Source organism: Vigna radiata, chromosome 5 (assembly GCF_000741045.1).
Source record: "Vigna radiata var. radiata cultivar VC1973A chromosome 5, Vradiata_ver6, whole genome shotgun sequence".
NCBI classification, from domain to species: domain Eukaryota; kingdom Viridiplantae; phylum Streptophyta; class Magnoliopsida; order Fabales; family Fabaceae; genus Vigna; species Vigna radiata.
Window position 1 is genome coordinate 13,973,958 of NC_028355.1, and position 14,901 is coordinate 13,988,858.

The 14,901-nt window shown below is 39.8% G+C and overlaps 1 protein-coding gene across 1 annotated transcript; it reads right to left on the reverse strand.

Moving 5' to 3' along the window:
- Window positions 1-206: 206 nt before the first annotated feature.
- On the reverse strand, window positions 207-2,847 carry LOC106759643 (auxin transporter-like protein 3). Its single transcript, XM_014642925.2, has 8 exons — window positions 2,565-2,847; window positions 2,283-2,468; window positions 2,082-2,194; window positions 1,809-1,992; window positions 1,583-1,680; window positions 1,163-1,370; window positions 769-1,026; window positions 207-669 (listed from the first exon to the last, which is right to left on the reverse strand). Exons 1-8 carry the CDS (start codon window positions 2,718-2,720, stop codon window positions 475-477), a joined length of 1,398 nt encoding a protein of 465 aa, XP_014498411.1. The 5' UTR covers window positions 2,721-2,847; the 3' UTR covers window positions 207-474.
- Window positions 2,848-14,901: the final 12,054 nt, after the last annotated feature.

Consider the following 14,901-nt stretch of genomic DNA (forward strand, 5'->3'; position numbering starts at 1 on the left):
ATTTTTCAACTGCCTGTGATGTATAAAATGAATCTAACAGGTTTAAACTTCATCTGATAAAATGAAAAAGTAAATTTCNCATTTTCCCATCAATCTTTTCCTTTGAAACAAAAACAGGAAAAGTTGGTTTGGAGTGATTTACTTGTTTTAGTTTATTGTAGCTACGTAGGGGAGAGAGAGAGAGAGAGATAGGGACACAGATGAAGTGTAGCATATGGGAAGGTAGTTGCAGAACAAGAAATGATTAATCAGCACACGAAATTCTATCTGTAAGTTCGTATAGGGGGTGGCCGTGATGTGCCATCGCACCTTTAGCTGATACAATCAAAAGACTTGGCTTCTTACAATAAAAAAATAAAATAAAGGGGAATAATTGGAATAAAATAGAAAAAGGTACAAATTAAAAGCCAATCTCTTTACACGCATGTATGATCTCAAAGTATCACAAGAAACTACAAGAGCTACTTATACTTATTAAGCCTTGTGAGGGGGACACTGATAGCACTTTGCAAATAGCCCAAACGTGTCAATTTGGTGTATGAAGTTAATCATGCTTGCCCATCCTCCCAACCCAAATCCTACCACCAAAACCCACACCACCACAAACACGTTCATCGAGTACGATCCTACCCAACCTCCTAACCTTGATGGTGGTCTCTCCACAGCATTCTGTTAACAACCAAAATCATTACTTTATCTATAACTAGTATATATGACATGTATAAATATAAAAAACACGACTTTAAGCTGAGTAAGTGAATGTCTAACCTCCCTAGCTGGTGCCGAAGCAAAGGTCATCATGTGAGCCAAGGCAGGAATAATGTAAACAGTGAAGCTGACAAGAAGAGATCCAACAGTTGAGTTAATGGGACCAAAGAAAGGGAATATGATTGCCAGGAACCATATTGGAATCACTACAGGAAGTCTAGCCAACGCCCTTTTGAACAAACTCTTGGTCTCATGCACCCCAATGAATTTCTCCCACACAAAGTATAAAGGAGTGCAAGCAAATCCAAAAGTTATGAACTGCAAGAGTAAATCAACCATAATTACTCTGCAAAACTTACTCAAATAAGACCACAAAAGCTTGTACAACATAAGTTACTTTTTAAGCTAAATAAGCTCTTATAAATGCTTTTTAGTTTCATTATATAAGTATAACCTGATGAATGAGCATGAGGATGACAGCAGTGTCTCTGAAGCCTGTCTTTGGGAGCAATGAGAGGGCATTAGAATGGGTAAGAAGCTGATCCCCAAATGCCCAGTAAACTGCAGCTGCTGATGGCAAAGTTAGGGTCAACACATATAGGGTTGCGATCAGATATATCATCTTAAACTTCTGTGGCTTCCACATTGCATGCATAATTTCCCTACAATATATAATCAGTACATGTTTGTCAGATTCATATACACATATCCCATCAAGTTATACAATTTTTTTTCTGACAATATAGTTATTTTTAAATCCCAATACAAGATAAAAGCAAGTACAAGGTTAATTCTCACACGTCAAGCTACTCTTTACTCGAAGAAACCCTTAAATTATAACTAAAACAAATTGACTTAGTTTTCGAGTCCTCACACTGTAACAGCATGTCCACCGAAAGTATAGAGAATGTTGGTAGCCCCAGTGAAGTAAAGAACCAATTTGGTTGGCCCAGAGTGCGTCACGCCCTCGACCTTCAGAAACAATATATGCATAATATTAACCGAAGAACACAGATGATTGAAAACAATAATACATGACATGCATTCATTATATAATTTGTTTCATGCTAGTGATGAGGCTTATAAATAGAGTCCTTTACCTGGCCATTGGTAAGTGAAGCTATGGTCATATACCATGCAGTATAAGTGGTCATCATGAGCCCTAAGAATGACCAGATTCTGTAATTGTGGAAAGAAGGGATGAACACCGTTGTTGCACAGCATGCGCCAAAGATGTAAGTCCAAGTTCTCTTGTCCAGATTGTCATTTATGTAGTATATGTTGCTGAAAATTTTTATGTATATGTAATTTTTTAGTTGATAATGTATCATACACATGAAGATCATATATTCAAAACCGTGATCTATTCCTACCTTGCACAAGCAATTAGTTGAATTACTGATCCAAACAGAAGGAAAGTACAGTTAAAAAAAAGACCAAGATTTCTCCAGTGTTTTCCCAGAAGTCCATCGAGCACTTCAAACCACTGGAAACGGTCAAAAGAATCCAAGATTAGAAGAATCTAAGGTAAAGCACTAAATCGATTCATTAAAAGGAAGAGAGACTATAATCACCTGAATAACATGGTTTCTGAAATCAACTTTTTCTCTCTCTTTTCTGGTTCGGTACTCAACATAAAGGACACTGATAAGGTAAGCAGTCCAGCTTCCCATGAGTCCATAGAAAAGCTGAAATATGATTCCAGATACCATCCCCAGTTGTGAAAAGGAATATGGTAGTGTCAATAGTACTTGTGCAACCTAAATGAAATCCAACAAACATGAAAATTATGAGACCCTTGCAATGTTTTGCTTCAATATAGGAAAAACACAAGTGGTGATTTTGAGAGCAAGTGCCTGATTAGAAGCACAACTAAACCATGCATCATAGACAGAGCCACCATGCCAAAAGAGCCTAGATAGTTTTCCAGTTGTAGACTTAGAACCTTCTTCTTCCCTCTCCATTTCTAGGTAATTCCCTGCAACAACAGTCTCAACCTTCTCAGAAGCCATTGTTATCTCCCTTCAAGTGTTGTGGGGAAGACAACAGACTAAGTGAGGAAAGATAGATAGGAGAGAAGTGCTTGTTCTAATTCACCCTTTCACATTCTTGTGTAGCTTCCCTTTCCTTATATAAACTTTTTTGTCAGCAAGGTACTGAATATGAATGAACTTGGTGGGGACCTTGCTTAGTTCACATGTAATCAGCCTTTTCCCTTAATAATTCTCTCTCACCAATTGCCTTTATGAAGGTTCAACTTCATCATCAGTTTTGTAGGCTCTGATGGGCCATGGCTAGCTGCAGTGCACGAGCGGGTGGCCCACTTCTTTTCTCAAATCTCAGAGATCAGTTAGCCCATGCACATTCATTGATTATGAGTGTAGAGATAAAAGCAATAAAAAGATGCAGAAGGAGATTGGAAAAGTTTCTACTGTGTGAGTGTTGAAGATGGAATGAATCATTGCTCTCTGGAGGGGCTTAGTGCTAATCATGATTAGTACCACACGTGTTCCAACTGGCTTTACTAAAGGAAAATTCTATCATCATAACCCCATATCTTCTTTTCATTTTCACTTTTTTCGTTAGTCATGAGCTATGCTAGATTTTATAAATGTTATGCAGACTTGGGCCATTGCAAGAGTAATGTCTTCCTATAGTATCTTACATAGATCAAAATTCTCTCTATTCAAACTTTTCCATTGTTAATTTTGAGTACTTGAACACTCGTTGATAAATAAAATAGTGAAATAATTCATATGAAATTATAGTTTTTTTAATGAATATTTTGACAGGTTTTACTCTATTAAGGAGCAAGGATATGTTCTAATTTTGAGGTTTTAGGTATGACATCCTTATCTTATAGTCAAAAAGTGGTGAAAAAAGGAAAATGAAAAGAGGAAAGTATCTTGAGATGGGCGTTATATCAGATTTGATTAATATATAGTTTTTAGGATGGCCCAACACCTACCAACCCATTAGGCCCAGTACCAGAGAACTGTTGGATTATTATTGGATGAACTAAAAACTCAAACCTTTTTTCTTTTCTTCTCTTGTTAAAAGTTCAAAACGTACATAATTTTTCGAAGTGGGTTAATTAACTTTAATTCACCCAATGATTTATGTCAAAGCTTTTGGCAGTGATCTTTCCAAGGAAGGAAAAGTTACGGGGTCATCAAAATAAAATGTTAGTCTTGATTTATTTCATAAAGAAAGTTGGCGAATCAGTTGCAAGTATAAAAGCAAAAGGCTAAAATAATATAGAAAATCTTCACTGTCAATGTTAACAGCACATTTCTCAGTACCGTGTATTATTAGTCAGATTGATTGAAAATAATAAATCTGATTTATAATTCTGCAATGCTTAAAAACTAAAGAGAAGATGGCAAGTTGATGGCTTGTACTGGTTCACTGGACTTTGTCGGTTGCATATATTATGGCCATAACTGCGAAATAAACTGAAATAAAAAAGTGAGTTGAGAATAAACTAGTGAGCAAAAGCTTTAGTAGCTCATAATGCAGTGAATGTAAATTTCCCAGCCTACATGAGCAATGATTGAATTTTATGAGGAAATGGTTGGCAGTGGCTTTGATCATGAAAACCATGAGTTAGATATGATTTTTTATTAGGATTATATAAACGGAGAATGCTACTTTGAAAACATTTTTTTTTACAATATTTTAATATCATTTAGGTATGATTGATCCATGTTAGTGTTTATAATTATTAGTATTGTTAAACATCAATATGAACACGTACATAATGTTAAAATGTTGTCGAAGTATAATTATCGTATGAAACAATGATAAAGATTTGGTAAGAGTGGTTAATTTGTAGAGTGAAAATTGATGGTGATAGTGATGGCATTGATGGTTACTTTAAAGAGAGGAAATAGTTAGGTTGTTAACCCCACCTTGCATGAGGAGAGGCATGGCAGGAGAAGGTCACTGCACTCTTTCTTTCTTGATTTCTGACTCGGATTACATAGATTGCACGATGAGGGACCAATAAACAAACCAAAAGCTTCAAAAGCCTGGAAAACACCCTCTTTGACTTCGCTACTTGCTCTACACACATCAACTTTTTCCCCTTTTCTAAATTTTATGTTAATCACATTTTCATTTTTTTCTTTCTCTTCATAGGACGTGCAAAAAAAGCCGTGCCTCGTGCCACTAAGTGCTCAATGATAACATTAATTACTGTGAAATTGTGGAATTGTTAAACATTGAGATCTGAAAATTGTTGCATAGTTTCATCGGTTATCAGTGTTAACCATCAAATTAAGAACATTTTGTGCTTTATGAGATGAACATGTCTGAGTACAGCATGCAGCATTGTCGTCAGATCCAAAGAGAAGAAGTGCGTGTACGGGAATTCACTAATAGAACTGAACAAGAGATTTGTTCAAAGATATTGTGAACACTTTTTTATTTAATCAAAATCTTCAAAACAATAAGATGTTAAGTTTCTTTCATCTATCATAATTTAACGTATAAAAAGATTTATACCACTCACACGTGCACAATCATAATAGGTAAAATGAAAAATAAAATAAAATAATATATAACAAATCATAAATTCATGAATTTTAAATAGACTATAATGTTTATTTTTTATTTGAATTCATCATTAGTTAAATAAACTCTTCATAAAGAAATTCTTATATAAAAAATCATTTTAAAAAATGTTTTAAAGTAAACACGACTTTTTATGATAGGTGAAATTAATTTTTTATGATAGGTGTTTTGGTATCATAGTTATAAAGTTATTGAAAATATGTGTTTTTTATGACGTAGTAAAAACCTGTCATAATAAGCTATACAGGTAAGCTAATACTAGTTATAATAAGTCAAACTTACTATGATATATTTTTGTTTACGTAAATTCAACTTACTTTAACAAATTTTTAGTAACTTGTCATAGTAAACGGATTTACTATGACATGTATTTTGAAACCTGCCATAGCCATAGTAAGTGGACCTACAGAGAGACATTACATAAGGAACGATATTGCCTTCATCCATTTTCATCACATCATCATCCTCCATAAGTTGCATCATCATACCCACATGGTTTTCACCTTTAGAGGCTCCCCTTCCACTCATCAACCAATTGCTTCTTCTTCTTGTATCCAAGTTCATCTTTATTCCTTACAACATAACACAGAGAATCCCAAAGAAAACAAACAAATCATTAATCCATCACCACTCAATTTAACAAATGTTCACCAAAACAAAGAAAGTTCCATAAGGAATATCACCCACACTTATACTCATGCCTCATCTTTACACAATTTAAAAAGTACAAAGTTCACAGTCACCAAACAGATAATTCAATACAATCAAAAGAGAAAATAAAAACAAAGAAAATAAAGGAAACAATGTTGCATGCACGACATTCTACGATTGGAATAACATGATGAACAACAAGAGGAGTTGAATCTAGATCCCTCAATCTGTAGAGGGCACCTACCACTTCAAAATAACTTCATTTATTAAGGTTAACATTAATAAGTGACTTCCCCACCATGATGGACCACAACTTCAAACTTGTCATCACATATTCCAAACCCAACTATGCAAATGAAAATCGACAGGAAACCACTCAATAAACATAAAGTAAAAGTTGGGAGACAAATCCCAACATTGAAAACTGACAACCATCCACTAAGAAACAATTACAAAATGTTACACACCAAACTGATACACATTCACACGAAGAACAATATAGTATCATTTTTCCAAAACATCACTACACCAAATTTTAAACCAAAGAAAACCCAACAGAAAGCAACAAAAACCCTAATACTCCCATACAAAATTTCAACCTTAAATTAAGAATGCATACATGACCTGGCCTTCTCAACTTCCACTTTCAACAAAAAATCAACCTAATGTTGCATGCGATTATGATCAAACTTCTGAAATGCACACTTCAACACCAACATCAAATTTGTTCGAAGAAAACCACTTTGAAATACTAGATTTCTACATCACTATTTCTTTAAGTTGTCGCATATGCCAAAAACTTACAAGTCATTTCTTGATTGCTCGCATGAACACTATGTTGTTAACAATTTAGACGTCGTAATGGAAAAGGACCAAATTAAACAAAAAATATGAAAATTGGGACTACATTGAATACTTGAAAAGCTCATGTCACGCATTAAACAAAATAGACAAAAATAGGGATAAAAATGGTATTAAGCCATTTAGAATTCTAAATATATAGATTTAAATTTAGGGTAAATTCATTAAAATAAACTTATTTTAGATTATCGTGAATTGAATTTCATATTTTTTTTCTATCTTATTATCTATCTTATTAATTTTCATATAAAATTACATCACTATTGTTTCGGTGGATATTTCTGAGGGTCGAAAGGACTGACCTGGGTGACGTGGTGCTCCTGCTTTGCGACGCTTGATCTAACCGATTGGTGTGCTTTCTCCTATCTCCCGATCGTTTGTTCTTCTCAAATCTTCGACCGTCGGGGAATCTCCAAGCTTGGGCCGGAGGGAGGAGGTACCTGCAATGGCACTCCACGCCCAAATTAGGGTTTTGTAGTGAAGGGCCTTGAGTGCAAGGCTATCAATTCTCAGTATGAGATCGGAGAGTAAATCTCTCTTGCTAATTCCCAGCAAATTAGGTGAAACGTAGCAAGTGTATTGTAGAATAAGATAGCATAAGAGAGCGTACCTGGCTTGTGATTCTAGCCCTGTATATATAGATCATTATCAAATATAAACAGAACATAATATAAACAGCTATACCTGAATATCCGGTTGTTCAGATCTTATCTGATTTTATCTGATACTTATAATATTTGTTAAGATATAATTTCACTAAATCATTAGTCCATAGGCCCAATTATAATAAAACCCATAATGTCCCGTCATTAGTATGATCGAGGCTCATTAATCGTTTAGGACCGTTCGACTACTATTTGTAACCGTTCGACCCAAATATCATATCGTACATCATCCCCCCCAAGTCCAAATGAAGCGTTGGGCTTTATCAACGGTTGAATGCAGGACTTAAAGTGTGAGGGGTCAACCATTTGAGACTATGAGTAATTCCGGAAAACCGGACGTTTCTGGTTACGAGCAGTCTCTGTAGGCCGATCGTTTTAGGCAATGAGTAATCTCGTTACACCGATCATTTCCGGCTACGAGTATTCTCTGTAGGCCGATCGGTTCAAGTGATGAGTAAGCTCAGTAGACCAATCGTTCAGGTGTTCGAGGGTGTGCCAAGTGGTTACCGCAACGCAGCGTTTTAAGGCGCGTCGCTTAAACTCCAAGTCATCATAAACTTTTCCCGCTTTCGCGAGTAGTGGAAGAGTCAAGATCGCATGGTCGTTAGATCATTTCGATCTAACGACTGAGGATTTTCCTGACGGTTTTCGTCAGGTTCAGAGTCGCTAACGCAGGGTTTGCAACCGTCATTTCAGTTTTCCCTATATTTCGAAATTCAGAACGTCATTTCGTCTTTTCCCTTGCTTTGCTCCTTCCGAAATTCTCAAAATCTCCCTTCGAATTTCTCCGATCTGCTTCATCAGTTCAGGTAACTATGTCTTCCTCTGCAAGTTTAGATTGTCCGCTGTCAACTGTAGAAGAAAGGGGGCAAGGGGATCCAGCCAGTGCACCGGAAAGGGCTCCCGTCGTCATCGAGGTAGGTATACCCTCCATTATTAATGGTATTAGAGCCTTTGTGACGGCGGCGTCGTAGTCGACGATTGTGCCCCTTCTGCCCCTTCTGTCATTAACTATGACTGGGCATCATGGGATGTAAACGATTATTCCAGTTTTTTCATCAATAAGGCCTTGTTAGCACAATGGGTAGAAAATAACTGTATACTTAGGAACCATGGATATGGCAGTTCCCTGAGACTGGCACCGTGCCGGCAGGAGGAGAGAGTTTTCACCGAAAAAACGATTTTGAGGAGGACTTTTTCTATATATACTCCTACCTGTTTGTAGATATGTTTCTTAGACTGCCCTTCTCTAACTTTCACATTGACGTGCTGAAAAGGTTGAACGTTGCCCCTACGCAACTTCATCCGAACAGTTGGGACTACATCCAGTCGTTTTTCGTGGTTTGCCAATGGATAAGTATAACACCGACTGCCCCAATGTTTCTGTATTTCTTTAGAACCCGCCCGATCGCTAAAAAGGGTTGGGTTTCCCTTAGCTCTGACCCTAAGAATACCTTATTTAAATTATATGTCGACTCATATAAAGGCTTTAAGAAGCATTTCTTTAGGGTGTCAATAACTAAGTTAGGCCGCCCGTTCTTTTTCAATCAAGACGGTAGTGAAAGATTTCCTTTGTATTGGACCCAAGATCCTCAAACTATAACTTCTTGGGATAAAGATTTAATGACGGAAGATGAGCTGAAAGCCATTGGTGTGCTGGAGGGATTGCCTCTTCGCCCCTATTCTTCGAGGCAAATAATCGGTTGTCTTGCGTACAACAACCTAGATTCAAAAGTCTCTGATATGTTCTTTTTACTGAATCTGTGCTTTCATTGAGTTTGCCTATTGAAGATTTCTCTTTTCCAGTTATCATGGGTAAGAAGAAGGTTACGATCGACTGGTTTAACTGCTCTAAAGACCTTGTCCAGGAAGAAGGTTCATCTGGAGGTGCCAAAACCACCACCCCAAACATTCCTGCAGTGGTCAATCTTGACGAGGAGGTCCCCAGTCAAGAATTGGCGTTGAAGAGGAAAAGGAAAGTAGTCCCCCCGGTGAAGGTTGCCCCGGTCGGTAAGAAAGCCAAAGTTACAGGGAAAGGGCAAGTGGTTGAAGAATCATTCCACCCTTAGGCCGACCACGACCTGTCGAGCGGTATATGGGACGTCGGCTTTGATCTAGGTTATAAAATAGACTTCAACTTTGATCCCACCAAGAAGAAGGTACTGGAAGCTACCTCTCGTCAACAACTGACTCAACAGTGTTTGGAGCTTTGTGCTCGTGCAACCGCATCAGCCTGGCAGTTAATTCACACGGCCGACAAGGAGAAGGCTGACCTTGAAACTTTGCAGAAGCAATTAATGGATCTCACTCTCCTCCATTCTGAATGTGGACCCAAATATGCAAAGGCGCAGCAAACCATTAATGAGGGTCGCATTATCTTCGAAGAGGTGGAGAAATCCTTTCAAGCTCTCAAGAAGGAAAATGATCAGCAGGCCCTTGACCTGGTGGCTGCTCGAAAGGCAAATGATGAGTTGATTGTGGAAAGGAACACGTTGAGGAGCTCCCTGATGGCTTCCAAAGCCAAAGAAAGGCAAATGGTCGAAGTGATTATCTTGGAACACACGCGTGGTTTCAAGAAGGCTATACGACAGGCTGCCCACTTTCTGGAACGCCCCTTGGAAGGACTGCCGTTCAACATGGACCAAGATATCCTTGAGGGAAATCTTGTTTCCTCTAAAGAAGTTCCTGTCGGTACCTATTCAGATGAAGACGACGAGGCAGACTCCCCTGAAAATGAGCACTCTGCAGCCCCGGTGAACGATCCTAAGGATGTTACTGAAGTGCCCACCACTGAAAATGTTGCCCCTGTAGATGTTTCTGTTGGAAAAGCTTAAGACATTTTTCTCTGTCCATTTTCCATTGAACTTTTGATGATTTCAAAACAATTTATTTTCTGCTTTTTTGACCGATTTGTATGACTTAAGGCTTTCGGCCATGGTTTTTATGTCTACACTGTTTCGAGAATTGCTAGTGATTATTGTGCCGTTCACTAGAATTGATTAGTATTATGCACGATTAAAGGCTTTTAAGCCTGAATTCAAACGTCAAACCCTCTGTCATGAGGGGTGTTTTACCCTTTGCTAGTTTGCTTTTTCAAACATAGCGAGGGGTTCTCTTCACTTAGAATTTGCTAAGTGAAAACCTACCTTAAGATAAGGCAATATAGTAGATACATAAGTGAGTAGGTTAGTATAAATTTACTTGTATGTGCAGAAGCGCTCGGTTTCGGCGTTCAGTATTTTTTCGCGTTATTTGAGCGTCTGTTCTTAGTAGCCCATGGATGTTTGAATAGCTATGATCCAAAAGGACCTGCAAACATATGTTAATCTATAAGGCAAACGCTGCCTTTGAAAGTTTGGATTCGGACATTTAGTCCGGGAGGCAAGTGCTGCCCTAGGGTGTTCAGACTTGTAGTCCGTTCGGACATGTAGTCCGGAAGGCAAATGCTGCCTTTAGAAATTTGGACGTTTAGTCCATTCAAACATTTAGTCTGGAAGGCAGGTGCTACCCTTGGGTGTTCAGACGTTTAGTCCGTTCGGACATGTAGTCCGGAAGGCAAGTGCTGCCTTTGAAAATTTGGACGTTTGGTCCGCGCAGACATTTAATCTGGAATCCTTTGGATAAGAATAAACAGCCGAATGGATCATAAACTGAGTGGTTTCATTGAAACAACGTTAACAAATGTATTGAAACAAATGGAGAATGCAGTAAATATGAAATTCTAACAATGCAGTAAATCTGAAATTCTAACTATAGTAGAACTTTAAATGTGTGGCGTTCCATGTGTTAGGAATGACTTTTCCGTCCAAATGCTCCAACCGGTATGCACCGTTCTCCAAATCTTCTATGATGCGAAAGGGTCCTTCCTAGTTGTCTGATAGCTTGTCGTACGCTTTTTCTTTGCGAGCTTCGCCTCTCTTTCGCCAAACAAGGTCTCCTGTGGTAAAGCTACGTGGTTTGACCTTCGTATTGTATCGCCGCACGAGTAGTCGTTTCTGGGCTGCGTTTCATATCATGGCCACTTCACGTCGTTCGGGTAAAGTGTCCAGGTTAACCCTCAGCTGATTTTCATTGAGGTTCATGTCTTGCATTTCTCGTCGTATAGTCGGTTCGCCAACCTCGACCGGAAGCATGGCGTCTGTGCCATAAGTGAGGTTGAAGGGAGTTTCGCCCGTTGAACCGTGTGGTGTGCATCTGTATGCCTAAAGCACTTCAGGCAACTCTTCGACCCATAACCCTTTAACACGCCCAAGTCTCTTCTTTAACTCGAAAATAATGGCTTTGTTGGCTGCCTCCGCCTGCCCGTTTGTTTACGGGTGTTCAACTGAGCTTGTGACATGTTTAATGCCTAGGCCTTTGAGGAAATCCTCTAGCTTTCTTTCAACAAATTGCCGACCGTTATCAGTTACAATTTTGTGTGGTAATTCAAACCTGTAAATCAGGCGCCAGATAAAACTTTCTACCTTTTGAGCACTTATTATTGCGAGGGCCTCTGCTTCAATCCATTTGGTGAAGTAATCGACCGCTACCAAGAGGTATTTGCATTGTGCTTTGCCGACCGGTAGCGGGCCGACAATATCCATTCCCCACTGCGCGAAGGGCCACGGAGAGATGATTTCATGTAGTTCAGAAGGAGGAATTCGTAAATTATGTCCGTGAGACTGACAGGAGATACACTTCTGTACGAATGCCGCACAATCTTGCTCCATAGAGGGCCAGTAAAAGCTGGCTCGTAGAATCTTGGCCCTCAGCATCCTTTTTCCTGAATGTGAACCACAAACGCCATGATGTAATTCTTGCATGACGTACTTGGCTTCTTCGTCAAACAGACATTTCAGCAACGGGGTAGTATAACCTCGCCGGTATAAATCATCACCCACAAACATGTAACGGGCGATTCGTTTAGAATCAGTGATACTGACCCGTCTGCCCTGTTCTTGTTGGACCATGAGTTGAATTATGTCCTGCCGCCAATCAGTTCGTGGTGTAGCCACATTAGTGGTATATGTTTCCAACAACGGCTTATGCAGTATGGTTTTGATCACCGAAGAGAGTTGCGACTTCTCGCGAGAGTGGGTCAACTTCGATAACAGATCCGCCCAAGAATTTTGTGCCCTAGGTATGTGGGTAACAGAGAAATTGGTAAATGATTTGATCAAATCACTAACCTTGTGATAATAGCGTAGCAGGTGATCGTCCTTGACCTAGAAAGTTCCATTGAGCTGTCCAACAACTAGTTGAGAATCCATTCTGCATTCCAGATGATTGACTTCCAACTCTTTGGCCAGCAATAATCCGCTAATGAGAGCTTCATATTCTGGCTGGTTATTGCTAAGTTGAAAGTTAAAGTTGACCGCCTGTTCGACCAGTAGGTCGTCTGGTCCTTCAAGTACAATGTCAGTTTCTCCTCCTCTTCTGTCTGAAGATCCATCTACATTTAGATGCCAAATGTTTGGTTCCCCCGGACGGTAGACTTCAGCTGCAAAATCATCCAGGTGTTGGCCTTTAACGGAACCTTGTGGTTCATATCGTAGACCGAATTCAGATAGCTCAATCGCCCAAGCTACAATCATTCCCGCCAAGTCAGGCTTCCTGAGAATCTTAGCGATCGGATGGTTTGTCCGGATGACTATCTAATGACTCTGAAAGTACGGCCGGAGCCGTCGTGCTGCTGTCAGCAAGGCTAGCGCCACCTTTTCCACCTGAGAATATCTTTCCTCTGCTCCTTGCAGGGTTCGGCTGGTAAAGTATATTAGCTTAAAATCTGGACTTTCTTGGATGAGAGTTGCACTTACCGAGTGGTTGGATGCAGCCAAGTAGAGTTGTAACTCAAACCCCTCGGTTGGGCGAGCCATGATAGGTGGACTGGTCAGAATGCTTTTTACCTTAGAGAAGGCTTCTTCGCAAGCGTTATCCCAGTGCCGAGGTACATCCTTTTTCATGCTTTTCAAGATAGGTTTGATATGATCAGAAAACCTCGGTTTGAATCGTGATAGGGTTGTGAGACGTCCAACTAAGCATTGAACATCCTTCAACTTAGTGGGACTCTTCATCTCTAATATCGCCCGGCATTTGTCAGGATTTGCTTCTATTCCTCGATAGGTCAACATGAAACCCAAGAATTTTCCGGCAAACACCCCGAAAGTGCATTTGTTGGGGTTTAGACGCATGTTGTAGTGCCTGAGTTGTTGAAAGACTTCTTCTAAATCTTTGAGGTGTTGTTGATGCGTGTGACTTCGGATTACCATATCGTCTACATATACTTCCATGCAACGGCCTATCTGATTATGGAAGACTTTATCCATTAGGCGTTGATAAGTAGCGCCCGCATTCCTGAGACCGAACGGCATGACCTCATAGCAGTAATTGGTCTGCTCTGTAATAAAGGTCGTCTTTTCTCGATCCGGGGCGTACATCGGGATTTGATTATACCCCGAGTAGGCATCTAAAAAACTGAGAACAGTGTGTCCGGAAGCTCCGTCTACCAACCGATCAATATTCGGGAGAGGATAAGAATCCTTAGGGCATGCTTTATTGAGATCAGTGAAGTCCACACACATTCTCCATTGTCCATTCGCCTTTTTTACCATGACTACAGTAGATAACCATGTAGTGTAAGTCAATTCTCGTATAAATTCCGCTTTGAGGAGCTTATCCACTTCGCTTCGAATGGCCGCCCGTTTTTCATCACCAAACTGTCGTTTCTTTTGAGACACCGGTCGGGCCTCTCGGAATATCGACAGTTTATGCGCAATGACGCTGGGATGGATTCCGGGCATATCCGATGCGCTCCAGGCGAACAGATCGTTGTTGGCTTTTAATAACTCTTTCAATGCGTTTTCTTCAAATGGCTGAAGGTTATCCCCGATGGACGTAGTTTGTTGTTCATTTTTTCCCACTATGAAGGCTTTATCTCGCCTTGAGGTTGAATCCGCTCGTCCGCATTGGTCTTGGGATCAAGGTCAATCAGAATAGCTTCAGTACGGTTTTTACTTTTGTAAGGCGTGACCTTTAGACCAGCTACGTAGCATTGACGGGTGGTTTTCTGATCTGCCCGAACGATGCATATAGTTCTTCTATCTGTAGGAAATTTCATTGCCAAATGTGGGGTAGAGACGATCGCCCCGAAAGCATTTAGGCAAGGACGTCCAAGGAGGGCATTATAGGACGTGTTTGCCTCCACTAACAAGAATCGAACTCGGAGTTCCTTACCATCATCGTCCGACCCCAGGCGGGTTCGTAAGTCGAGATACCCCCGGGTGTCTACTCTTTCTCCCGCGAAGCCAACAATTTACTCGTTAAACAGAGCAATTACGTCTTCTGCAATTTCCATTCTTCGGAATGTTGTCCAGTATAGTATATTGACTGAACTGCCTTGGTCTACAAGGACCTTGCCCACATCGTACTGTGAAATGCGGGTTGTGATGACCATAGGATCGTC